Source organism: Chelonia mydas, chromosome 3, assembly GCF_015237465.2.
Source record: "Chelonia mydas isolate rCheMyd1 chromosome 3, rCheMyd1.pri.v2, whole genome shotgun sequence".
Taxonomy (NCBI): domain Eukaryota; kingdom Metazoa; phylum Chordata; order Testudines; family Cheloniidae; genus Chelonia; species Chelonia mydas.
Genome location: NC_057851.1, coordinates 16,750,660 through 16,775,897, shown reverse-complemented (window position 1 = coordinate 16,775,897; position 25,238 = coordinate 16,750,660). Strand labels below are relative to the sequence as shown.

Below are 25,238 nucleotides of genomic sequence, written 5' to 3'. Positions count from 1 at the left end.
ATATATGTATACAGAGAATGTGAAAAGGTGGAAGTACCCATACCAACTGTAAGAAGCTAATTAATTAAGATGAGCTATTGTAAGCAGGAGAAAAAAACTTTTGTAGTGATAATCAAGATGGCCCATTTATACAGTTGACAAGAAGGTGTAAGGATACTTAACATGGGGAAATAGATTCAATATGTGTAATGATTCATCATGATTGATTGCAACTCATTTGATTTTGAGGTTACAGGGACAGCAACTAACCGTGAGACTGACATTTGTTTAAATCTCATTCATGTTGACAGTAATTATTCTTCTTTCAGAATTTAGAAACCCTTTGGTCGTTTCCATCACAGCAAGTTTGATTTGTCCAGTGTTTGAAAACTAAACTCTTACTCCCTACACTCTAGTTTCATTTGCTCATGCTTATTTTAATGTTGTCTCCAGCCTGATTTAATAACGTCCCCTGAGGCAAGGAGGGGAAGTTTGGATGAAGACTGGCTCTTAAGGGTTTACTGTCCAGGATCCCAAAGCATATATGATGTGCAAACTCCAGAACAGGTGAGCAGCTCAAGAAATTGCTTTCAGCACCCCTAGGGCTTGACAGGTCAGAGCTAAGTGCGGGACAATAAGAGACTGTACAGAATATATGAAATTACTGGATCAAGACTCCCTCTAGTTTCTGAGCAGTATTTGTTAGGCCTCCCCATGAAAGGAATAAAAAATCCACTGAAGAATTCCCAAACTTATTTCTTGTTTTTTGGTGGCCCAAACCCACTAAAAAAGGCCGCAAAAAAAAAAATCCAAAGGAAAAATAGAAAGAGAATGCTTAGCATTAGTGTAAGGGTATTAACAACTTCTAGCAATATGTCTGTACAAGGTCTATGACTGGGAAATTGTCCTCTCTCTGGAACTGTGTTGAACAGTAACAGCAAAATTACCCGCATAACTAGGGAAGAGAGATGAGCAATTGCATTTTCTGTGGAGATAACACAATAGTGCACCCTTAGGAAGTATGTGCTTGAGGCTTTAATGTTGAAAACCATGATTAAATGCCAGTTTACAGCACTTGTTAATGGATAGGCAAGGATGTAGCTTTATCCCAATAGCTGTTTGTCAGTCATTTACAGCAAATCCTCCAAAGCTACTTCTGGAAAAGCCAAGAAGGTAGATAGTTGGTTAGGTCTGGGTTGATTTAAATTGGTGTACACTGATCCATACAAACAAGTGGATTCTGCATAGGAAAGGAGAATCTCTTTTGGTGGGAGAAGAGGTGTGGGAGCCCTGACTTTTAATGTTTAATTAATTTGTTTAATTAGCTTAATGTTTCATGTGCTCCTTCTGTCTCCTGCTTGAGCTGGGTAAGGTTGAAAATCCAACTCCTTTCCCCTCCGATTAGGGTAACACATAGTTAAAATCACTTACAGTTTTCTGGAAACTGTAAGGCCATAGTCAGCCCACTCCACTGTTGTCTGTGCTCATCAGGAAGAACAGCCAGCTGGTGTCTCTATCCTGCTTGATCAATGGTCTATATGTGTACTTTGCATGTCTTGTGCTAACCAGAGTAGTCTAGACTAGACACTTAGCATTACATTTAGCCTTTATACTGGTACGTGAGCCTCATAGAAGCAGCATTGGCCATTCTCGAGGATGAAACAATTCTCCCTGCCAGGTGAAAATAAAGTGGATGTTAAATGTTTATTTTATTCTTAAAATCAGGAAAGCTGTCTCTTAGTTTCAAGTAAACACAGGCCTCCAGATCTGTTTCTTTCCAGCCTGCCCTTACAGACCCTCATCTAGCCTCTGTTCAGCATCACATTCTCCAGTCCAGAACCTGCTAAACTCAAAAACCAGTGAGTATATCAGGCAAATAGGCCCATGGCTAATGTCAAACACCAGAAGTTGGCTTCTCATAGCCAGAGTCCAAATGAAACAGTATAAGAGAGGACTAAGACTTCATCTAAACCTGAGTCTTTAAGGTTTAGAAAAGCTTGTGCAGACAAGCTTATCCCTTTCTTCTGGTCCTTGTAACAGGCAGATACCTACAGTAGGTTGACTTCCTAAAGCCACATCGTGTGTATCCTCCCTTCTCATGAGGGATCATCCCCAGCTGGACTCTTTTGGTCTCTCCTACAGAAGAACCCAGCCATGCAACAAGGACAGACCTCTTTTCTCTTCCATGCTCAAACATCCTTTCCTTGTCAAATACTGGGTGGAGTCTTACGTGATTGTTATGTCCCTGTTGTAAGCTATTTTGCTTTAGGTAATTATATGGAAGGGAGGCCAATGTGATTTTGTGTGTGTAAGTTTGGACCGTATAATATTCAGGTGTTTTCCTCATTTTAAGCCTGTCCAGGGAATCTCACCATCAGTGTCCGAGAAGATCAGAACAATAAGTACTCTGTGCAAAAGAAAATCTTCAAAAGATTGGCTAATGCAGGAGCCCTCAACTACTTTGCAGGTACATGGGATATATTTTCTCTTTCAGAGGGAATAGTTAAGTTCATCAGCCTGTATGATATCAGGTGTAATGATTCTTCCATCCAGCTGCATGTCAATTAATCTTTGCTTTTTTTCCCATTTATATATAATGAGTGCTTCATAGTCCTTCTGCGGGCCCTTGATGTTATTTACATACTGTGACAAAGCTCTGTCCTTGCCTCCGTGGGTCCCACGTTTCCTGGTGGATTTCGCTAGCCTCAGAGGCTCACTGTGACCCTCCATGTAACCCTTCTTTCTCTAGAGACAAGGGTCACAGTCTGCTGAGCCATTTTCATCATAAGCCAGCAAGGGAGGTGAGGAGAAGTTATCCTTCCTTGCACAGTCTCTGTTGTCTCCCAGTCTCAGCGATTAATCAGGGCGCAAAGGTGCGGGAGCCCAGGCCCACCCTCTACTCCAGGCTCCAGCCTAGGGACCTTAATAGTATCAGCTATGGTAGCTGACCTTTTAGAAACATGACATGTACAATTCCCTGGGCTACTTCCCCCCGACAGCAGCCCTCACTTCCTCAAGCTCCACTTCACCCTTACCTCAGGGCCTCCTTCCTTGTGCCTGATATGGTGTGTACTACTCAGCCTCTCCAATAGTGCAACTTCCTCCCACAGCTCCTGACATGCACACCCACCTGACTGACTGGGAGGCTTTTAACTAGTTTCAGCCAGCCCCTGATTGGCTTCAGGTGTCCCAATCAACCTAGCCTTCTCCCTGCCTTCTGGAAAGTTCTTAATTGGCCCCGGATGTCTTAATTGACCTGGAGCAGCTGCCCTTTCACTTAACCTGGTACCAGGGATTTGTTTAGCCTGGAGCTAATATATCTATCTCCCACTACTTTTCTATAGCCATCTGGCCTTGCCCCGTCACAATACACAATTAGTATGTTGCACAACACCCTCAGTTTCATCTACTTTCCCAGCCAACAATTATCAGACAGAAAATAGAACCTGGAAAACATTCACCACAATATCTATTGCTTTCCAAAATCAGGGACTATAAATGTGTTTTCATAGACTCAGAGCTGAAGGTCAGAAGGGACCATCCTCCATTCCGCTGGTTCTCACCAGGGGTATGCATATCCTGGGGGGTATGCAGAGGACTTCCAGAGAGTACGTCAACTCATCTAGATATTTGCCTAGTTTTACAACAGGCTTCATAAAAAGCACTAGTAAAGTCAGTACAAACTAAAATTTCATAGAGACAATGAATTATTTAAACTGCTCTATATATTATACCCTGAAATGTAAATACAATATTTATATGCCAAATGATTTATTTTATGATGATATAGTAAAAATGAGAAAGTAAGCAATTTTTCAGTCATAGTGTGCTGTGACACTTTTTAATTTTTATATCTGATTTCATAAGCAAGTAGATTTTAAATGCAGTGAAATTTGGGGGTACTCAAGACAAATCAGACTCTTGAAAGGGGTACAGTAATATGAAAAGATTGAGAGCTACTGCTCCAGTCCAACCCCTTGTGTGCCCTGAAACTCAGCAGACTCAGGCTGTGTTGGACCAAATGGAGAATGTTCCAAAGTTGAGGGGAGAATCCATTGCCAGCAGGCTCTGCACAGCTGACTGCACTACCAACACACCACGTCTCTGTAGAGGCTATGGGGTGGCAGCAGAAAGAAATCTGCACTGGGGCTAGCACTGTTATGGCAGCCTATTTTACAAGGCTTCATAATCTACCAGTTGCAGATCTCTGCTCTAGTCTATGCATTCTTGATTCTGAACTGTGACTCAGGGGAGGGGATAGTGAAGTGTGTTTGTAGGAAGTACCTATCTATCCCTTTCCTAATGGTTCATAACATTCTGTTCACTTTTTTGACTGCTGCTGCATATTGAGCAGATGTTTTCAGAGAACTATCAACAACTCAAGATCTCTTTCTTGAGTGGCAACAGCTAATTTAGAACCCATTATTTTGTATGTAAGTTGGGAATATGTTTTCCAATGTGCATTACTTTGCACTTATCAACACAGAATTTCATCTGCCATTTTGGTGCTCAGTCACCCAGTTTTGTGAGATCCCTCTGTAATTCTTCACAGTCAGCTTTGGACTTAACTATCTTGAGTAATTTAGTATTGTCTGCAAATTTTGCTACCTCACTGTTTACCCCCTTTTCCAGATCATTTATGAATATGTTGAATAGCACTAGCCCTAGTATAGAACCTTGGGGGACCCAGCTCTTTACTTTGTGAAAACTGACTATTTATTCCTATGCTGTGTCCCATCTTTTAACCAGTTACTTGATCCATGAGAGGACCTTTCCCCTTATCTCATGACTGCTTATGTTGCTCAAGAGCCTTTGGTATAGGACCTTGTCAAAGGCTTTCTGAAACTTCCGGTACACTATATCCACTGCATCGCTCTTGTCCACTTGCTTGTTGACACCGTCAAAGAATCTTAACATATTGTTGAGGCATGATTTCCCTTTACAAAAGCCATGTTGATTCTTTCCCAGCGTATTGTTCATCTATGTGTTTGATAATTCTGTTCTTTACAATAGTTTCAAGCAGTTTGCCATGTACTAAAGTTAGACTTACTGGCCTGTAATTGCCAGGATCGCCTCTGGAACCTTTTTTAAAAATCAGCATTATATTAGGTATCCTCCAGTCATCTGGTATTTAAGGCTGATTTAAGTGATAGGTTACAGACTACAGTTAGTACTTCTGCAATTTCATATTTGAGTTACTTCAGAACTCTTGGATGAATACCATCTGGTTCTGGTGACTTATGACTTTTTTTAATTTATCAATTTGTTCCTAAACCTCCTCTATTGACACCTTAATCTGAGACTGTTCTTCAGATTTGTCACCTAAAAAGGACGGCTCAGGTGTGGGAATCTCCTCATGTCCTCTGCAGTGCAGACAGGTGCATATAGTTCATTTAGCTTTCCCCAACGCCCTTGTCATCCATTGGGGTCCTTTAGCATCTTGGTTGTCCTGTGTCCGCTCTGATTGTTTGTCAGGCTTCCTGCTTCTGTTGTGCTTAAAAACATTTGCTGGTAGGTTTTGTGTCTTTAGCTAGTTGCTGTTCAAATTCTTTTTTGGCCTGCCTAATTGTACTTTTACACTTGACTTGCCAGAATTTCTATTTTCCTCAGTAAGATTTGACTTCCAATTTTTAAACGATGCCTTTTTCTCTCTAACTGCCTCTTTTACTATGCTTTTTAGCCATGGTGGCTTTTTTTGGTCTTCTTACTGGGTTTTTTTGGGGGGGGATATACATTTAGTTTGAGACTCTATTATGGTATTTTGAACAAGTTTCTATGCAGCTTGCGGACATTCAATTCTTGTGTCTGTTTCTTTCAGTTTCTGTTTCACTACCTTCCTCATTTTTGTGTAGTTCACCACTGTAGCATTTAACTTCAAAAAGGAGGACTTCTTTGGTATTTCCCCCCCTACAAGGATGTTAAATTTAATTACATTATGGTCGCTATTACTGAGTGGTTCAGCTATATTCATCTCTTGGACCAGTTCCTTTGCGCCACTTAGGACTGAGGGCTTGTCTGTAAACTACCGCTTAAATTGATGTGAAAAAGCCACGCCCCTGAGTGACGTAAATTAAATCGACTTAAAGCAGTGTCTACACTGCGCTATGTTGGTGGGAGAGCTTCCGCCTCTCGATGAGGTGGAGTAATTATGCTGCCAGGAGAGCGTTCTCCTGTTGGCATAGCGCGTCTTCACTAGATGTGCTGCAGCAGTGCTGTGCCGATGTAGCACAGTAGTGCAGATTAGCCCTAAGTCAGTATTTGCCTCTCCCCTTGTGGTTTCCGGGACTAGCTGCTCCAAGAAGCCATCATTAATGGTGTCTAGAAATTTTATCTCTGCATCCCATTCTGAGGTGACATGTTCCCAGTCAATATGTGGACAGTCGAATCCCCCATTATTATTGGGCTCTCTGTTTTTGTAGCCATTCTAATCTCCCTGAGCATTTCACAGTCATTATTATCCTCCTGGTCAGGTGGTTGATAGTATATTCCTGCTGCTATTCTCTTGTTATTCAAGCATGGAATTTCTACCCATAGAGATTCTATGGTACTGTGTGATTCATTTAAGATTTTTTACTATATTTGACTCTTTGCTTTCCTTCACATATAGTGCCACTCCCCCACCAGCATGACCTACTCTGTCATTCCTAAATATTTTGTACTCTGCTATTACTTTGTTTTTTTGACGATCATCATTTCACCAAGTTTCTGTGATGCTTATTATATCAATACCCTCATTTAATACCAGGCTTTCAAGTTCACCCATCTTAGTATTTAGTCTTCTAGCATTTGTATAGAAGCACTTACAAAATTTGTCAATTTTTAGTTGTCTGCCTTCATGTGATGCAATTGAATGGGACTCTTTCCTTTGACTGTTTCTTTTCAGTTCCTGCCTGTACTTTATCAGCTTCTATCCTCTCCTCCTTACTAGAATAAAGAGTATCCCCTTTAATAAATTCTTCCCTGTGGGATGTCTGTCTGAATTGTGTGTTCCTCTGCACCTGTCGGCTTTCCCTCAGCCCTTAGTTAAAAATTCCTCTATGACCTTTTTAATTTTACATGCGAGGAATCTGATTCCATTTTGGTTTAGGAGAAGCCCACTCTTTCTGTGTAGGTTCCTCTTTTCACAAAAGGTTTCCTGGTTCCTAATAAGTCTAAATCCCTCCTCCACTCATTGAGACATTACAGTTCTGCCTGTACTAACTGCTGCTGTGTATTGAATGGAAGCATTTCAGAGAATGCTACCATGGAGGTCCTAGACTTTAATCTCTTACCTAGCAGTCTAAATTTGGCCTCCAAGACCTCTTGCCTACCTTTCCCTGTGTCACTGGTGCCTGCGTATACCACAGCCACCAGCTTCTCCTCTGCACTGCACATAAGTCTATCTAGATGTCTGGAGAGGTCTGCAACCTTTACACCTGGTGGACAATTCACGATGCGGTTCTCCCGGTCATCACAAACCGCACTACCTATATTTCTAATAATTGAATTTCCCATTATTATTACACATCTGTTCCTAACAACTGGGGACTCTCCCCCAGCAGGATATCCTCGCTGCAAGAGGATACAATGACATCATCTGGAAGGAGGGTTCCACTTGTGGAATCGTTTCCCTCTGCTCCAGCTTCATGTTCTCCTTCCCTAAGGTGTCCATACTTCTCAACAGCACAGAGGAATGAATGAAGGGAGTAAGGTGACCAGGCAAATCGGTTTGAGGAGAATGTTCCAAGCAGAAAGGGCAAAATGGAAGAAGGGATGGAAGCATTTGTGAGAGGAGACAAAAGGGTATCAAGGCAGGTTCCGCTGGTGCAGAAGTGATAGCAAGGCGCGTGAAAAGAGACCAAGCTGGAGATTTAGGCTGGGGCTTCATAATGTAGGACTTTGAAAGCAAGGACAAATATTTGAACCTGAAGCATATCAGTGTGCAGCAGCAGTCAAAAAAGCTAACAGAATGTTGGGAATCATTAAGAAAGGGATAGATAATAAGACAGAAAATATCATATCGCCTCTATATAAATCCATGGTATGTCCATATCTTGAATACTGTGTGCAGATGTAGTCACCTCATCTCAAAAAGGGTATATTGGAATTGGAAAAGGTTCAGAAAAGAGTAACAAAAATGATGAGGGATACGGAAAAGCTTCCATATTAGGAGAGATTAATAAGACTGGAACTTTTCAGCTTGGAAAAGAGACGACTAAATGGAGATATGATAGAGGTCTATAAAATCATGACTCGTATGGAGAAAGTAAATAAGGAAGTGTTATTTACTCCTTCTCATAACACAAGAACTAAGGGTCAGCAAATGAAATTAATAGACAGCAGGTTTAAAACAAACAAAAGGAAGTATTTTTTTTATACAACACAGTCAACCTGTGGAACTACTTGCCAGAGGATGTTGAAGGCCAAGACTATAATAGCGTTTAAAAAGAACTGGATAAGTTCATGGAGGATAGGTCCATCAATGGCTATTAGCCAGGATAGGCAGGGATGGTGTCCCTAGCCTCTGTTTGCCAGAAGTTGGGAATGGGTGACGGGATGGATCACTTGATGATTACCTGTTCTGCTCATTCTCTCTGGGGCACCTGACATTGGCCACTGTAGGAAGACAGAATACTGGGCTAGATGGACTTTTGGTCAGACCCAGAATGGCCATTCTTATGTTTATAGTGAAGTCACTCAAAGAGGGGGTGATGTAGCTGAAGTCCTGGGCAGGACAACGAGCCCTTTAGAGGAAACTCTTGGCTTCCGCCTTTGTCTTCAAGTCTTCCATCAATTCCCTGCTTCCATGGAAGGCAGATATCTAAGCAAAATGTATGTAACCTTGTTCCAGTACTACAGTGGGAGACTCTTTGGAAAGTCCTTCAACCAGCTGGTGGTAGAAGCCTTTGAAAAATGGAAATCTCTTCCCTGGGCTAAAGAAACTGGGGTAAAACTAACGACCAGTACTTCTGTAGAAATAGACATTATTTTGGCACTGCGTTTACCCAGACACCAGAGGATAGTCAGGTTTCAGAAGAGGAACATGGAATAAGGGCAACAGATGAGGAAAAAATCAGGGATGCTTTCAGTGGCTCAGCCTCCATCTTCCAGAAAAGAATGCATAATATATGGCCTCACCTGCTCAATGAATTTAAGGTGCTAACACAGTACAGAGGGCCCTATAGAGACCTTCTGCACTGTGGTGGACATCCTGTTTCCGTTGTTATGTATAAACCTTAATGTATTACTCTTTCTTAGTAAAGTGTGCCATAAAATAGACAAGATACACAATTTGGAATTTCCTGGATTGATCTCACAACTTCAGTGTTGCTTTAATGTTAGTTTTCTGCATTCAGAAATAACTTCACCAAGCACTAAAATGTGGCCATTTCTAAGGTGGAGCACACAGAGGTTTAATAGTGCTCAGGAACATCATACAGCTGTAAAAGTAAGGTGGTAGAATTTTATAAATCAAAGATATCTTCAGAGCTGACGTTGTGACAAACATTGCGGCATATACTGAAACAACTTTGTCCGATAATACAAAATTAACCTACTAATTTGTTCTGAAGGTTACGATAGACAGTATCACAGGGAGCATCTGACTGTAAAACTAACATTTTTCATCTTCTTCAGTTTGATTTGTTGTGATATGCACACGTAGGTAAATGTTCTGGCAGCATTTAGAAACTCTTGGGGAGTTTGGCTGGCTGCATTGTAAGAAAACTACCCTTTCAGTGTGTGCCGTGGCTTTTGACACGTTTTCAATTGTTTTAATGCTGTTTCCAGCCCTGTTCAGGAGCACCTAACATGCGTGATTCAGACAGCCGCTGGCTACTAAAGCTGAAATGTCCAAGGTCCCAGACAGAGTATGACCTGCAGACTCCAGAACAGGTGGGCGACAATTCATTTCTTCAACCATAGTTTTCACCCCGCTAAGCCCTAGAATGGGGCATGTGAAACCAACATCTGTAATGGGGTACTCCAGGAGTTTTTACATTTACATGGCTTTGAAGACTATAAATACTAAGGGTGAGATTCTAACAGGTGCATACTTGTAGAGGCCAGCACAGAACTTTGTAATCCAGAGGGAGTGGGAGCAATCCTGGTCTGTTCCATGAGCAGAAACTGTCCTTGGCATACTGTAGGCAGCTCCGGGGCCTGTTTCAGTTATGCCAGCCACCCTGTAGCTGCCCTATGAGCTGCAGCCCTGCTTGGAATCTCTGCAGTGCTCTGGCCTGAAGCCCCATCCTTGATATGTCCCTTCTGTCCTTAATCCTGCCCTGGCACACCTCTCCTATCCCCAGCACATCCCCTACTCTAGGGCTTGTGATGGGATTCTTGGGAGTAGTGTTACAGCTGTCTTCAGCAGTTCCTGTGCTGGGGGAATCCTCTCCCAGCAGAACTGGCACCTTTAGGACTCCCTTGCGCTGGTCTAATCCTTTCACCAGTACAAAAGGGGCAGGGGTAGGGGTGAGGATCTCACCTCCAGGAGAAAGAGGAAATGCTGAGATTTAGGATGGCCCAGTAGAGGGACATAACTCGGAATAATGGGGTGAACTGAGTCAAGATAAAATGTAGACTATCAGGACATGTTTCCTAAAAGTGATGTCTTTTGGGCCATCAGTAGTCTCCCAAGAGAAATGGTGGCAGCTCCACTGCATGAATCTATTAACTTAAACTGGACAAAACAATGGAGACTGTTTGCTACAGTCTTATCTGATCTTGAATGGTACATTGGGAATGGACACAGTAAACTAACTAACTGGGATTATATGAATCTTGGTCAAGATCTTCGTAAGCCTGTGTTTCAAAACTGCTGAGTACCCTCAGCTCTTATTGTAATGAGGCTTCATTGCAGCCTGTCTCTCTAAGATTAAAGTATTTACAGCTTCTGCAGCCAAAGGCTTGTCCATTGTTTTGGTCTTGGAGAGAGACTAGTATTTCCCAAGAGCCTGATTTACAAGAGCCTCATGCTTTTTATTTTCTCTCTTAATGAGCTATCCTCCCTATCCATTTCCCCATTGGCTGAGTCCTACTGCATTACCTGTACTGAAGGCAACAAATGTGCTCCCTCTCCTGCCCAGGGAGTAGTTTAAGCAGCTCCCAGATCCTAGCCAGCATGGTAGTACTATCTTCATGCTCATTGCCAATCAACAGAAGGGTTTCTCTGGTTACATCTGCAGCCTGCAGCCTTAGCATCTTGTCTTGTGGGATATCTGGGATGCACCTAGTCAATACTTGGATGGGAGAACTCCAAGGAAAACCTAGAGCAGGAATGTATTTGGCCCAGCATGCTGCAGACAGTGGTATTGCTAACTGAGTCTTCCAGATGAACCAGCACCTTGGCTTGGTGTTGGGGATACTGTGCTGTTGGAAGAGATGTAAAACCGAAGACCCAGCCCTGTATGGACATTAAATATGCCGTGGCCATTTCTGCTGGAATAGGGGTGTTAGGCTTGGGGTCCTGTCAGATTCCAGTTTGGGTAATAAAATTCTGCCTAACTCCATTTGCAGCTGTTTCTGCTTGATAAGGTATTCGAAACTTCCTGTCCTAAACCATTGCTGTGCATTGCTAAACTGGTGCTGCAAGACTCTTTGCACAGCTGTGGTTAGTGAAGTGTGTAAGGCACGTTGGGATCCTTTGGGGTGAAAGGTGCTATAGTTATGCCCCAGGTTGTAGAGGAATTTGAGTTTGGTACCTAGGAGGAAGGATGAGCGGTGTGATTTTTGTAAACCAAAACTGCTCTGTATGCAGACTTTTTCCGTCTGTTAAATCTCTGCAGAGGGCCACCTCATCCCTGGCTAGGAGCAGATCCCCAAGAACTTTTGTCAGAAGTGCTTCTGAGAGGAAAAAAGCTTGCGAAGATTGGTTAACGCAGAAGCGTTTTTCTCAAGTGCAGGTAGGACAGAAGCTGTATTTTTGCAGGGATGAGGAAAAGGTAATTAAGTGCAATGTCCTGTAAAATTTCGGCTGTGTGGACAATACCTAGTGGTTTGCCACCTTTGGGAAGAGTAACAAAAAGTTACCAAGTGAGACGTGTTTTGGGGTGGAAAGGTAACTTACATAGTCAAAGCATCTAGTTTGAAATGGTTCCCTGCAGCCTGAGGCTCAGCAGGATTCACTTGGCCACATCATCATCCTGTGATAGATCCATTCAGTTCCATGTAGTCTCCTGTGTGTGGGTGTTTTGGATAAGACCTTAACAACTGGGGTCTTGTCTGCTTTGTTTAGGCATTTTTTTTTTATATGAGACAGGAGTTTTTGTAAGAGAAGTCTGTCATCCTCGGGCAACATTTTCCATCTGTTTACTGTTGTACAGTGTGAGTGTTAGTTGCTACCCTCCACACCAGAGGTAGCTTCATTTTAATGATGCTATATGGATAGAATTGATATTTGAATTGAGAAGAGCACTGTAAGATATTATTAAAGGTGGCCTGCAGTTATATAATACAGGTCTATCAGGTTTAGTGTAACATACTGAATGTCCCAAATAACCAAGGTAAATGGGCCATTCAGCTTATTATGAAATACAGAGTTCTCCTTCTTTGGTTGCCTGTACTTGCTGCTCCCTGGCTCTGGCTCCTGCTCCATGCATTGTTCTGCTGATATCACATCAGTAAGAGAACCCTGCTGAAGCATAAAACCAGTCTACAGAGGTGAGGCAGATGTCTTTTTAAACAACATAGTGTGGTTTTTCAAAGTTAAAAATAAAGAAACAGATTTATATACATTGGGATATAAAATAATATAGGACTTTGAAGAATCATGGAAGGTGGGAGGCTCTTTCTTTACTTGCATAAGCCAGCTCCAAACACCTCAGCTGTGTTCCTCAATGATGTGGTACCATCAGCACATGAGGTGTAAACCAACATTACCCAGGAAATTCTAAATTAACACTAAAACTTCATTCTTAAATGGTGCATAGGGATTGCAATAGAGTTGGTTTGTGAAATCATCTGCAGTAGCCATGAAAGGCAGCAAGGTGAGTGAAGAATAACATTTCAGCCTCTCTCTGGCTTTGGTCTACACTCAAAGTGTTGTCCTGGTGTAACTACAATGATTTAAAATTGATCAGGTTATACTGGTGCAAACCCTTAATGTAAATACACTTAAACTAGTTTAAACCTTGCATATATCAAGTTAATGTAAGCCTTAAGTAGGTTGGTTTAAGCTAAGCCGATATAAGTGAGATTTCAATCAGTTTGTGTGTATCTACACAGCAGTTTGCATCAATGAAATTGAATTGATTTTAAGTTGAGTTAATTACACTGAGGCAACTTGTCCAATGTAGGCCAGCCTTTAGCTCTTTACCACCTCTCTGGCGCTTACGCACAGTACCCTGTGCAGTTTGGGTCTGAAACTGACAAGTTCATTGAAATGCGAAACATTTATCTTCGATTTTAAAGGTGAAGTTTAAAGTTTGCTGTTAGAATCTTTCCTGTAAAATGCAGAATTGTTTTCTTTTTTTAAATTAATTCAGTACTGTAAAAGGTGATGGATTGACAGTCCTGGAGACCAGTCCTCTGTCTATCCCATAGCTTCCTCGCCTGTGTGCCTCAACCATGCTCTGGAGGGACCACTTCTATGAGTGAGAGATTTGTTCAGTCTCTGTTGTGCGTTCATTCCTTGGCCTCTGTGCTGAGACTGCTAATAAGGGTACTTGCAGTGATTATGGTACTAGATTAGGAACTCTTCATTTAAAAACTAGATTGAGAACATCAGTTCAATTGAAGGTTAGGAATTTAAACTTTTTTTTTTAAAGTTTATGGTGTGCTGTAATTGACAATGTGGTGATAACAGCTCCTCCCTGTTCTTTATTTTCAAGGCTGTGGATTGAGTTGAGGGATGGGGGTGTTTAGTTGGGAGGTATGGAGGGAACTTTGTTTGTGTAAATAAATATTTGGGGTTTACAATACAGATGGGTTAATAAGCTGGGAAGAGAAAAAGGAATGCACAGTAAGATTAAATCTTCCTAGGAGGTTTTCTTCTCAGGAGGGAGTTCTCCCATATTTTTTCTCATACTTGAACTGATGCGATCTTTCCTCTTTTATCTTCTTACCTGCTTTTCCTTCCCATGCTCATCTGAGCATCTAAACACAGTGCCTAAGAGTGCCATCAGCCCTTCCATCTTTGCTGATCAGAGAACTTAGTCTGATCATTATTATTTTGAATTCAGAGTTAATTCTAATGATTCTTTTTTATTCAGCATTTTTACTTCCCAGTTTTGCTGGTATTTTGTTAGGCAGTATCTAATGAAGGCCAAGATATTATTGCTGCTACCCAGTCCATCTTGGACAGAGAAAATTATTTTGTAAAGGTAAGGAATATATATTTGTCCTTTTCACTATATCCTGATAACTACACAAGAGAACATGTGGGTGTCAAAATTTCTCTGCCCATCAACAGTTGATGGTAAAATGTCAGTTGTCGGTAGTATCATAAGACCAGTTATCTCAAAATATGTGACCTTTGAGCTAAATTCTCTCAAATATTCCAGCGTGAATCAGAGTAAATAGATTTTCATCACTGTAATTTAGACCCCATATCTTTAGTTGAGTTCTTGTGCCTTTCTTTCCTCACTGGAAGAAATGTGTAATTTTACCTACAGCTACCTGAGCTCTGATGTTATGACCCATGTCTTCCTCTGTGCTACTTTCTCCATAGACTGCCAGGTTTTCATTTTTGCTGCTATAGATTTATCTGTCCTCTTGGTCACTCATAGCTCCTGCTGCCTATGGTGCCAATCCCTAGCATTCCACAATCAAGTTAGACTCCCAAATCATAAGATTGGCCTAAAACCATGAGATGTTTTTCACCTGCCCTCTGATTTTTCCACTTTTTGGGGTGTGGGATCATTTCAGATTCAACCTTAAATAAATAGGCCTCCCTGTTCACTGCTCAGAGAGGACTTAGCTCACCCTCTTCTAGCTCTTTGGATTTGGGTGCTGACATTTTATCCCCTAGCCCTAACTATCCAGGCTGGGCATTCTTCCATGTCCCTGCCCACAGTTCACCTGTCCCCCACCGCTTCTCTCTTATTCACTTGCCCCCATATTTTCTGGCTTTTCCCTTCTGTGCTACATCACAGTCTCTTGCACCTCACGTTGCCCTGCAGCCCCATACTCCATGTGGCCTGATGCTCTGGGAAAGAGATTAAAATTTTATGGTAAATTAGTGCTCTGCTTAATGCTGAATTTGCTATGGATTCACAGCCTATTTAGCACCACCCTTTTCCCCTTTTGCTAGGCTACCACACAGGCTACCACACAGGCCTCTGAAAGGAGGTTGCACTGAAGATGGGACCCTAAAAATGGGCTTACAACCAGTCCCTTGCTTAGAAGATCAACATTTATATTGGGTCTTTCTGTTTGGTCACTTAACTGCCCATTTCCACCTACCCTTCCATTCACCCCACCACATTTGGATTCTGTTTTCTGTATAGACTTCCGATAGCTCTGAAAGATGAGTGCTTACTAGGTTACCTAAATACATTAATATCCTCTGCCTCTCTGTCATGTAGGAGGTGGACAAGTATTTGAAACACAGAGATTTCTTAGAGCTGAGAAAGAAGGAGATCCAGTACAAGAAATGGCTGGAGTGTGTTTCAGAGCCGTTGCTGCAGAAAATTGAGGACAAAGTTGACAGCCAGTCAAGTGAAGAAATAGAGGAAAGGAAACGAAAGCAGCTCTCTCTATATTTGAACTACTGTAATAAGAAGGTATCCATAATGATTTTATCATTGTATGGGTTGCACATTGAGGGTTGCTGGCAAAACCACCCATTGCTGACGCAGTGTGGCACACCCTTGGGATCTGCATTAGTCTTGTTTGTAACTGATCTTTTTTTCTTGCTAACAACATAATTGTGGTTTAAACTAATCACTATTGTATTAAGGTAATATGGTAAAAAAAAATCTGAACGATTGGATTGTCCAGTGTACCAGATACATATGAAATGGTTCCAAACTGGATTTGCTGTAATGAGAAAATGGTGGGTTTTGCTTAGTGGGGTGTGAAACGTTTAGCGTGAAAACCATGTGCTAAACAATCCTCCCCAGAAGAGGTCAAGGACTGAATGGGTCAACAGAGACTGAACTATACTCTCACCCCTCCAGAGTTTTTCCAGGGTGGTTTTGCAGCATATTGTCAGAGCAGCGTGGGGAAGCACTCACTTCTGTGCTCTATCTGTTCTGTGAAGCAGTAGGACCACAGGCTGAGGCGGTGCCAATGTAATATCTTAATTATAGATAGATAGATAGAGTGACATTACCAATTACTTTAGGGTTGCACAGGGCTGAAAAAACACTCAGTGACTTAGGTGCCTTGTTTCCAATGGTTTAATACTCAAAACTAATTATGCTCAGGGTAGAAAATATAATTCTTTTGTAAATTTCACACTGCTAGTGGGTGCTTTGAACACACAGGATAGCTGCTGTTAGAGTTACACTTTAGTGTCTCTTAATAGAAAACTGTTAAATTCATTCTCTGGTTCATGAACTGAATGTAGTAAATGACAGATTTCTTCACCAAACAGTTACTGAACCAACAAGAAGTGATGCTCTTTTAGACTTAATTTTGGTAAGTACTGAGGACATCATAGAAGAGTTGGCTGTAGAATATAACCTTGGATCAAGTGATCACAAATTAAGTCAGTTTAAATTAAAAGGAAGGATCATCAAAAACAGGTCAGTAACTAAGGTTTCTCAAGAGACTTTAAGAAACATAATTAGCAAAGTCAACTGGACTGAAGAGCTCAGGGATTTAAATATGGAGAAGGCTTGGACTTTCTTAAAGTCAAAGGTGCAAAAACTATTTGGAATTTGAGTTCCAAGCAAGGGGAAAAAACATGTAGGGCAGCACTCCACACCTAACTGGATGAGTAATTACCTCAAAAAGGATATTAAGAGTAAGCAAAGACCCTAAAAAGAATGGAAGACAGGATTGATCAAAAAAGAAACTTAGGTCTTGCTGATCAAAGTGTAGGGATAAAGTGAGAATAGCCAAAAAGCAAGCTGAGTTAGAGCTTGCAAAAGGAATTAATACAAATAATGAAAGATTCTTCAGACATAGAAATGAAAAGAGAACAAGAGAGGAAGAAATGGGGCCTCTGTGCAGCGAGGATAGGGTGGAGATTAAGGATAATATACATATGGCACCAAATGATAATATAGAGCATTAGGGCGAAGGTAGAATGGCTGATGGGAATAAGTGTATAGAAATGGAAATTAACACATGAGAGATGAAAGCAAAACTCATAAGAGTTTACTGCGCTCATATCAGAGGAATTGGATAATCTCCATCCCAGAATACTTAAAGAACTGGCACATGAGATTGCTAATCTGATAGCGAGGATTTTTAATAAACCTATCAAATCTGGGATGGTACCATATGCTATTCTCCAGTCATATGTAATACTTATATTAAAGAAAGTGCAAAAAGGGAAAATTGTCAACTATAGACCAGTTAGTCTGACCTCAATAAGTATGCAAGGTTTTAGAACAAATTCTGAAGGAAAGAGTAATTAAAGATATGGAGGTAAATGGAAAATGGAATAAAATTCAACATGGTTTTCCTAAAGATAGGATGTGCGCACTAACCAGATATCTTTCTTGTGTAAGATAAATTATTTTAAAAGAGCAAGGACATGCGGTAGCTCTAATCTGGTCTTCAGGAAAGCATTTGATGCATACTACATGGGTAAGGAACTGGCTAAAATGAGATAACAATGGGTTGGGCTGAAAGGAGACCATCTAGCCCAATATCCTGTCTTCCGACAGTGGCCAATGCCAGGAGCCCAAGAGGGAATGAATAGAACAGGTAATCATCAAGTGATCCATCCTCTGTCACCCATTCCCAGCCTCTGGCAAACAGAGGCTAGGGACACCATCCCTGCCCATCGTGGCTAATAGCCATTGATGGACCTATCCTCCATGAACCCATCTAGTTCTTTTTTGAACCCTATCTTGGCCTTCACAACATCCTCTGGCAACTTCCACAGACTGACTGTGAGTTGTGTGAAAAAAATACTTCCTTTTGTTTGTTTTAAACCTGCTGCCTATTAATTTCATTTGGTGACCCCTAGTTCTTGTGTTATGAGAAGGAATAAATAACACTTTCTTTTTTACTTTCTCCACACCAGTCATCGTTTTATAGACCTCTATCATATCCCCCCTTAATCGTCTCTTTTTCGAGATGAAAAGTCCCAGTTTTATTAATCTCTCCTAATAGGGAAGCTGTTCCATACCCCTAATCATTTTTGTTGCCCTTTTCTGAACCTTTTCCAATTCCAGTATATATTTTTGAGATGGGCGACCACATCTGCATGCAGTATTCAAGATGTGCGCCTGCCATGGAGAACTATTGGGCTGGAGGGAGGTTACTAGTAGAGTTCCTCAAGCGTCAATGGGTCTTGAGACCGATCTTATTTAATATTTGCTTTAATGACCTTGGCACAAGAAGTAGGAGTGCGCTAATGAAATTTGCTGATGACACAAAGTTAGGAAGCATTGTCAATACAGAGGAGTATTGCAAAATTGTACAGGAAGAATTGGATGACCTAGATCACCAGAGTAATAGAAATGGGATGAAATTAAAAAGTACAAAGTTCAATGTAATGCATTTAGAGACTATAAGAATTTCTGCTGTAAATTGGGGCCTCATCAGTTAGAAACAACAGAGGCAGAGAAAGACCTGAGTGTATTAGTCAGTCACAGGATGACTGTGAGCCACCAACGTAATGTGGCCATAAGAAAGGAAAATGCAATCCAGTAGAGAGAGAGAGCCATATTAATGGCATTGTACAAGGCATTGGTAAACTCTCATCTGGAATAATGTGTATAGGTCTGGTCACTCATGTTCAAGAAAGATAAATTTAAATAGGTGCAGAGAAGGAGTATTAGGATGATCAGGGGAATGGGGAGCATATTTTATGAGAGGAGACTAAAAGAGATTAGCTTATCTAGATTAGCAAAATGAGGGCTCAGAGGGGATATGATTGCTCTCTATAAATACATCAAGGGGGTAAATGCCTGGGAGGGTAAAGACCTATTTAAGATAAAGGACAGTGTTGACACAAGAACAAACAGATATAAACGGGCCACGAGTAAACTTAGGCTGGAAATTAGAAGAAGGTGTCTAACCATCAGAGGAGGAAGGTTCTGGTGCAGCCTCCCAATAGGGGTAGTGGGGGCAAACAATGAGTATTAAGACACAGCTTGAGAAGTTTATGAACAGGAGTAAATGACCGGGTTGCTTGTACAGCAGGATGCTGGAATTTATGATCTAGGGGGTTCCTTCCAGTCATCCTTCCTACGTAACTTGGATGCACAAAACGGTTAGAACAGTCACTTCATCTACCACTGGTGAAATAATCATTTACAATTATAAAATGTCTTTTTGGTCAAAGGAAACAAGTTTTTTAGGAGCTCTACCCATACAGCATCATGGTAATGCAGCCAGCTGGGTGTGAGAGCAGTAGGCAATAGGCACACTGTGCTACAGTAGTGAAACTTTGGTCATAGAGTTTGAGATGCATATGAAAAGTGACATGGAAGCTTTAAAAGTCCACACAGAGCAAACAGAACCTCCGTTTCTACGCTTTAATCAGAACATCCCACACAGTAAACAGCATGGAACTCCATTTATTTATTTTGGAAGGATGAAGGGCTTGGTCAGACTTTTTACTGAAGGCATGGGATTCAGAACCTCTGGGTTCAGGGATATACTGTAGATACGATATTCAGGTCTGCAGCCAGCCAACCTCAGAATGTGATCCAGTAGGATCTCACAAACTGGGCTGGGTCACTACTTGGGTGGGACTCCTCCACGGAACATCCAAGTGCTGCAGGAAGTGGTGTTTATTACTTGGTTGGTGGCACTCTTCTTGCTGAGTCATTATAGCTCCATTGCCATGCTGCTGAATGAGACCCTGGCCACTTGTGATTGTTAAAGATACCATGGCCTTTTTCATAAAAGCTAGTGTGACTTAGCCAGATTCCAAGTGAGGCAATTCCACCCTACAGTTTCAGCTATGTATAGTTTTCTCCATGCCTATCAACTGTGCTATAGAGGGGGCTGCCTGGCTGTGTTGGGTGGAGTGAGGTTTATATAACCTGCTTTACCTTGTGGGGGTGTGAGTCTTGTAAAAACACTGAGATCCTTGGAAGGAAAATACCAAGTGTGGTGGAAAAGCTGAGGCCCCCGAGCCATTGCTCTGGCTAAGATGATGTAAATAACCTGCCAACATATCATGACCCTGCCGGCCGGTATCACCAATTCATCACTTCCTTTTAGTTCTCAGGGAATCCATGGCACATTTTCCTCAGTGAAGAGCCCAGCTCCCCTCTTGTATCATGAATTTGGGGGCTTCAGCCCTACCCTACAACCTGTGGCTGTGAGCCCTCTAAAATCCCCTATTCTTGGTTACCTGAGTGCATGGCCCTGTATTAGCAGTGGGACATTAATTTGCATTCACTGTGTCCATTTTTGAATCACTTTGAGGGACTGAGCCATTTCTGTGGTGTAGATAAAATCCCTGATGCTGGCTCACCTTAAAGCTTTCTTGTTCTGATGTTTTCTCCCTTTTTGTCCATTTCTTTCTTCCTGCCTTTTTCTCCTTCTCTCCCTGCCATTAGTCTTTCCCTTCTCCTGGCCCCCCTGCTGCCCCACCTCACTGCCCCTCTGTCATCAACCCAATGCCTCTCTCCATCTCCATCCATCTCCCTCCATTCTCCCACTTCTTCCTCCAGGCTTCCCCGCCCTCTCGGACCCCACGCATGCTTCCTCTCTTCCCTTTCACTCTTCTATCACTCTCCTCTTCCCCCCCACCACTTGTCCCCGCCTCTTGCCCGTTCCATCCCTCTGTTCTCCCTCCTTTCTATCAGTCGCTCGCTCCCTTCCCCCCTTTCATCCAGCCTCCCCCTCTCTTCCTCCGGTCTCTCCCCTCCCTGACCTTCCAAGTGCCCCCATCTCAGTCTTTCCCTCTCCCCAGATCTCTGCCAGCTCTCTCCCCACAGCTTTGCTCCTCCCTCCCCCCTCTGACTCTGCCAACATTTCCCCCTCTCCCTGTCCCTCCATTGGTTCTCCAATCTCCACCTCTCCTTCCCCCCATCCCATCCCGCCAGCCAGCCTTCCTCTGACTCCCCACTCTTTCACCTCCCCCCTCCCTGCCAGTCCCACAGCCAAAGCCATGGGTAGCGGATGAATGGCGACATGGCCAGTCATGGCCCGAAGATAGAAGCAGCTCTGCTTCCATCAGGCCACAGTTGGCTGAAGACAAGGGTCTGCTCAGCTGCACCAGGCCGGTATCGGGGGCTCCGTTTTTTCAAACCTCTCAGCTCTTCAGCAGCGGTGGATGTCACTTCCATCTCCGGCTGGACTGCTGAGTTAGGCCTGGGGGGAGGGGAGCTCTGCTGCACTTCACAACAGCGTGGCAGGGACATGGAGGGGCTTGTGCACCAATGCTTTAGAGAGTAGCAGAGACGTCATAAACTATGCCTGTGCTTCCACGTGGGATTAGCCATTAAGACTGTAAGCTCTCCAGGGCAGGGACATCACTGGGTACGTGTTTGTACAGCACCTAGCACAATGCTGAGCCTGATCTGAGGTCTCCATGCACCACTATGATATCAATATTAAATACAAAGCAAGGGATGGCATGAAACTGCTGCTGAGGAGTTAGAGCTGCATCAATAACAGACTCCTCCAGCCACAGGACACTGTAAATGTACATGTAACCTGTGCTAGCTAGGCCTCAGCATTGCTACACTCCAGCCACTGCACCATGACCTGAGCTGTTGCTTGCTTCCCACACAGGGCAAGGTGGCTTTGGAAGATTATGATGCTTCAGAGTATGACCCTCTCTTCCTGAATACACATCCCACCTATTTGAAGGTACAGCCAAGTGCTGCTTTTTGGCTTTAGGTACACCCTCTGATCAAGAAAAGTCTAATGGCTAATGAGGCAGCCAGCGCATGCTGTTACTGATATGTTGCTCTTAGGGTTGGTGATACTCAAGATGGTCGTTCAGTTTGGCTCAGGGCGTTTCCACTTGCATTAGTTTACAAAACTGGGTCCCAGTCCTGCTGCCGTTGAAGTCAAGGAGAATTTGACAGTTGATTTTAGTGGAAGCAGGAAGCAGGAGACCTGTTCCTTCCATATTAAACTCAGTAGGCAGCTGGGTGAGTTTAAATATTTCAGAGGTTATTTTTTTACGGTACTCAAATTTACAAAGGTCACCTGGGCTAAAGTCCTTTGACTAAGGCTTGGTGTGTCTCACAGTAGGCTAGGCATGTTTTGTACGTAATACTGAATCTTGTTGGGCTGACTTGCTGGATGAATAATCCTACATTTCATGTGGCTTGTTTCTGGTGGGAATTTAATTTCCTACAAAAAGCCGGATTGCTCCAGATGTAGTTGACTGTAGCCTACAGATATGGATACTGTTAGTGGGTCCAATAGCAGCACCCCCATTTCTAATGCTTTGGGCAGCCTGTAAAGACTCTGCCATACTTGTGTACAGCACCTGGAACATGGGAGAGGTAAGGAGAGGGTGCTTAGCGCAGGAGACTGGGCCTTTGGCTGTCTTCTCAATTTGCCACGGCATTGCTGGGTTGCTTAACACCTCTGAAAAGCAGGTTATTAACTGGTTTGTGCCTCAGTTTCCCATCCATAAAGTAGAGCTAATGACACTTCCCTACTCACAGGGTGTTTTGAGATGTAACTTTTGTCTGTGCCACTCCAAACCCCTCAAATTAAAGTGCTTCTCTTGGTGCCAGGGTATGAAATACTGCATTTATTACAGGTGGCAACTCCACCTTTACACGATCCGCTGTTAAAAGAGGTACAAGGAAGATTTCTTGAGGGCGGGCTTATCCAGCAATGTGAGACAGGTACTTAATATCATCCATATTCTTCTATTCGCGGAAGCGTTTCACACACTGACGAGAGCCATTCTGGCTAGCAGTAGTGCTGCTGTTCACATTCGGTATTGTTCAACTCCCCACAGGAAGAATATACTCGGCCAAAGAAATGAACGACCTATATAAGGCAAAGTTGCCATTGCTTCCTTTAGGCCGGCAAACGATGGATGCCGCTGAGTGGCTGAAAATACCCCCAGGATACATAGAAAGTGAGATTCATCAGAGGAAGAGGTAAAGTCCAACAAATCTGCTGAGTGGCAATAAAGGAACCCCCAGCCCTGTCTGGTCATAGAGCAAAGTACTTGGAAGGGCAAATTCAGGTGGTTTTACTGGAGGAGTCTGCTTATTTCTGTATGTTTTGTGTGAATTTAGTGCTGGTGGAAGGGGCTGGATTGCCTCCTGGAGAAGTAAGAGGTGTGTGAATCTACATAACAAGTGTGGGGTGGGAACAGCATGGTTCTCCATATGGCCCCACCTGGAATTCCTGGGAGCTCTGAACCAGAGATGGGTTATGCTGAGTCATTTCTTGCATTGCTCTGGGCCAGGCCTGGAGGCCAACCCTACAATTTAGCCTGTTCAGGATAGCGGAGGATGCACAGTCCGATGAGGATTTCATCTGGATGTGTCTGAAAGCTCTTAAAAGAACTAGAGTTTTGCTGCTGTCACTAGCGTCGGGCTCTCAGTGAGCAAAGCAAGGCGTCTGATTTACAGCTGCTCACTCAGCTTATTTTACATTTGATCATTATGTTGACAGTTTTGAGGTTTTTGCTTCTGGCACCCCCCCATCCCCAACCATGCATTGTCCCTTGTGTCCCCAGTGAGGGTATCCTGCACTAACAGGCTACATCACAGAGCCAGGAGGCTTTAAGAATATATCACAGGCACTCTAGGAAAAGCATCAGTTATGCTTAAAATGCCATAAGCAGGGAGATGGTTTAAAGTTCAGCTGATAAGTGTCTTTGTAGTGAAAGATGCAAAACACAGAGAATTATTACAGTTCAGCTATAATCCGTTGAAAACTTTGTAATGGGTGCACGTGCTGGCCAAAGCAAATAATGCTAACCCTGAGCGGGAGGAGGTGTGGAACCTGGGTGTCCTCTAGGATTCTAGCTCAGGCTGCAGAAGGGTGTTGAGATACTAGGAGATGGATGCCAACTTCATCATGCCCCAGTTTAGTGCTCCCAGTCTGTGGGCTGGGAATCAGTACAGAGTCTTTCGTGGGCTGGCAGAGCATGGGAGGAGCCTTGTGCTGGAGAAGGGAGTGGATCAGCACAGCTGCTGAGATATGTGGAAAAGGAAGTTTTTAGGAAGGGTTCTGACTCAGTTCTTGAAGCTCCCTCTTGGTGCTGGTTCACCACAGGCCTCTTAAGGAAAGACCTGCCCCTTATGTGCAATGATAGCAAAGCTGAACCAAGTGAGAGGTTTTATTCCTGGTCTCTGTGTGGGTCTGCATGGGCAACCTTTAGGACAATGGCTTCCCCCACCCTCTTTGGGCTGGAGCCCCTCCCTGTGTGAGACTCTCATGTAGGCTCAGCCCTTGCTGCATCTCACTTGATTGGTTTCTGCGCTGTTTGCTTTCCACTCCTCACTTTTTATGCCTTCTCCCCAGTTCTCTGCCACCCATCCCTTCTTCCCTCCTCACTTCCTTTGATTTAGGGACAGTGTCACCTTCCTCTGGCCATAGAGACTTTGGTACTGGGCTGGGCAGCACAGCACTTCTCCCATCAGTTCACGCTCTCCATCCTATGGGCTGTTACTGTACCTACGCTTTATTCCAGCATCCTGTTTAGAAAGAATTTGTGGGTAGTGGCAGGTTCATTCACTGTATCCAGTTTTCCTGTTAAGAGAACATTTATCAGAATGACTCAGTGCAGTAAATAGCTGGAGCACAAAGCACTGTTGATTTGGAGCAATCATTTGTATGTGACAAAATGTTAATAGCTGTTACCAATCTGATTTCTGTTAAAGGCGAAGTGTGAAGAGGAAACCATAATGCTGGCACCCTGGACTTCAAGGCCTGGGCTGACAGCAAGTGTCCTCCCACCCTTTGGAAAGAGGAGATGTATATCTACTAGAAAGTTAGATTTGGGATGTGTGCCCAGGAACTTCTGCAAAGGAACTGACCACTTGCCAGTTATCTTGATGAAATGCAATAAAACCGTGTTGCTAACCATTCCTTTCTGAAGTGCCAATTGCATAACAGCACAGAACCCAAAGAAATGCAAAATACTCTGCGCTACATGGATTTCCAGCCCCAGTAACCATACTGTACAGACTAAAAATCTGAGAAAGGTAAAATGGCAGGAGCTTCATTTAAAAATGTCACTGCATAGAGACAGATGACCATGCTAAAACACT

At 43.0% G+C, this 25,238-nt stretch overlaps 1 protein-coding gene across 8 annotated transcripts in view; it reads left to right on the top strand.

The window, feature by feature from the left end:
* The window catches only part of FAM228B (family with sequence similarity 228 member B), a 26,766-nt gene extending 1,528 nt beyond the window's left edge, over positions 1-25,238 (top strand). For 2 of the 8 annotated variants that reach the window (XM_037893960.2, XM_043542190.1), the window contains exons 2-11: positions 433-546; positions 2,333-2,446; positions 9,748-9,852; positions 11,745-11,861; positions 14,205-14,279; positions 15,483-15,680; positions 21,775-21,852; positions 22,763-22,850; positions 22,967-23,111; positions 24,849-25,238. In XM_037893960.2, the coding sequence (XP_037749888.1) occupies positions 433-546; positions 2,333-2,446; positions 9,748-9,852; positions 11,745-11,861; positions 14,205-14,279; positions 15,483-15,680; positions 21,775-21,852; positions 22,763-22,850; positions 22,967-23,111; positions 24,849-24,873 (1,059 nt within the window). In that variant the 3' untranslated portion in view covers positions 24,874-25,238. Of the gene's footprint in view, positions 1-432; positions 547-2,332; positions 2,447-9,747; positions 9,853-11,744; positions 11,862-14,204; positions 14,280-15,482; positions 15,681-20,594; positions 21,853-22,762; positions 22,852-22,966; positions 23,112-24,848 lie in introns of those variants that run through there. The other 6 variants (XM_043542191.1, XM_043542192.1, XR_006289339.1 and 3 more) reach the window with 5 other exon arrangements.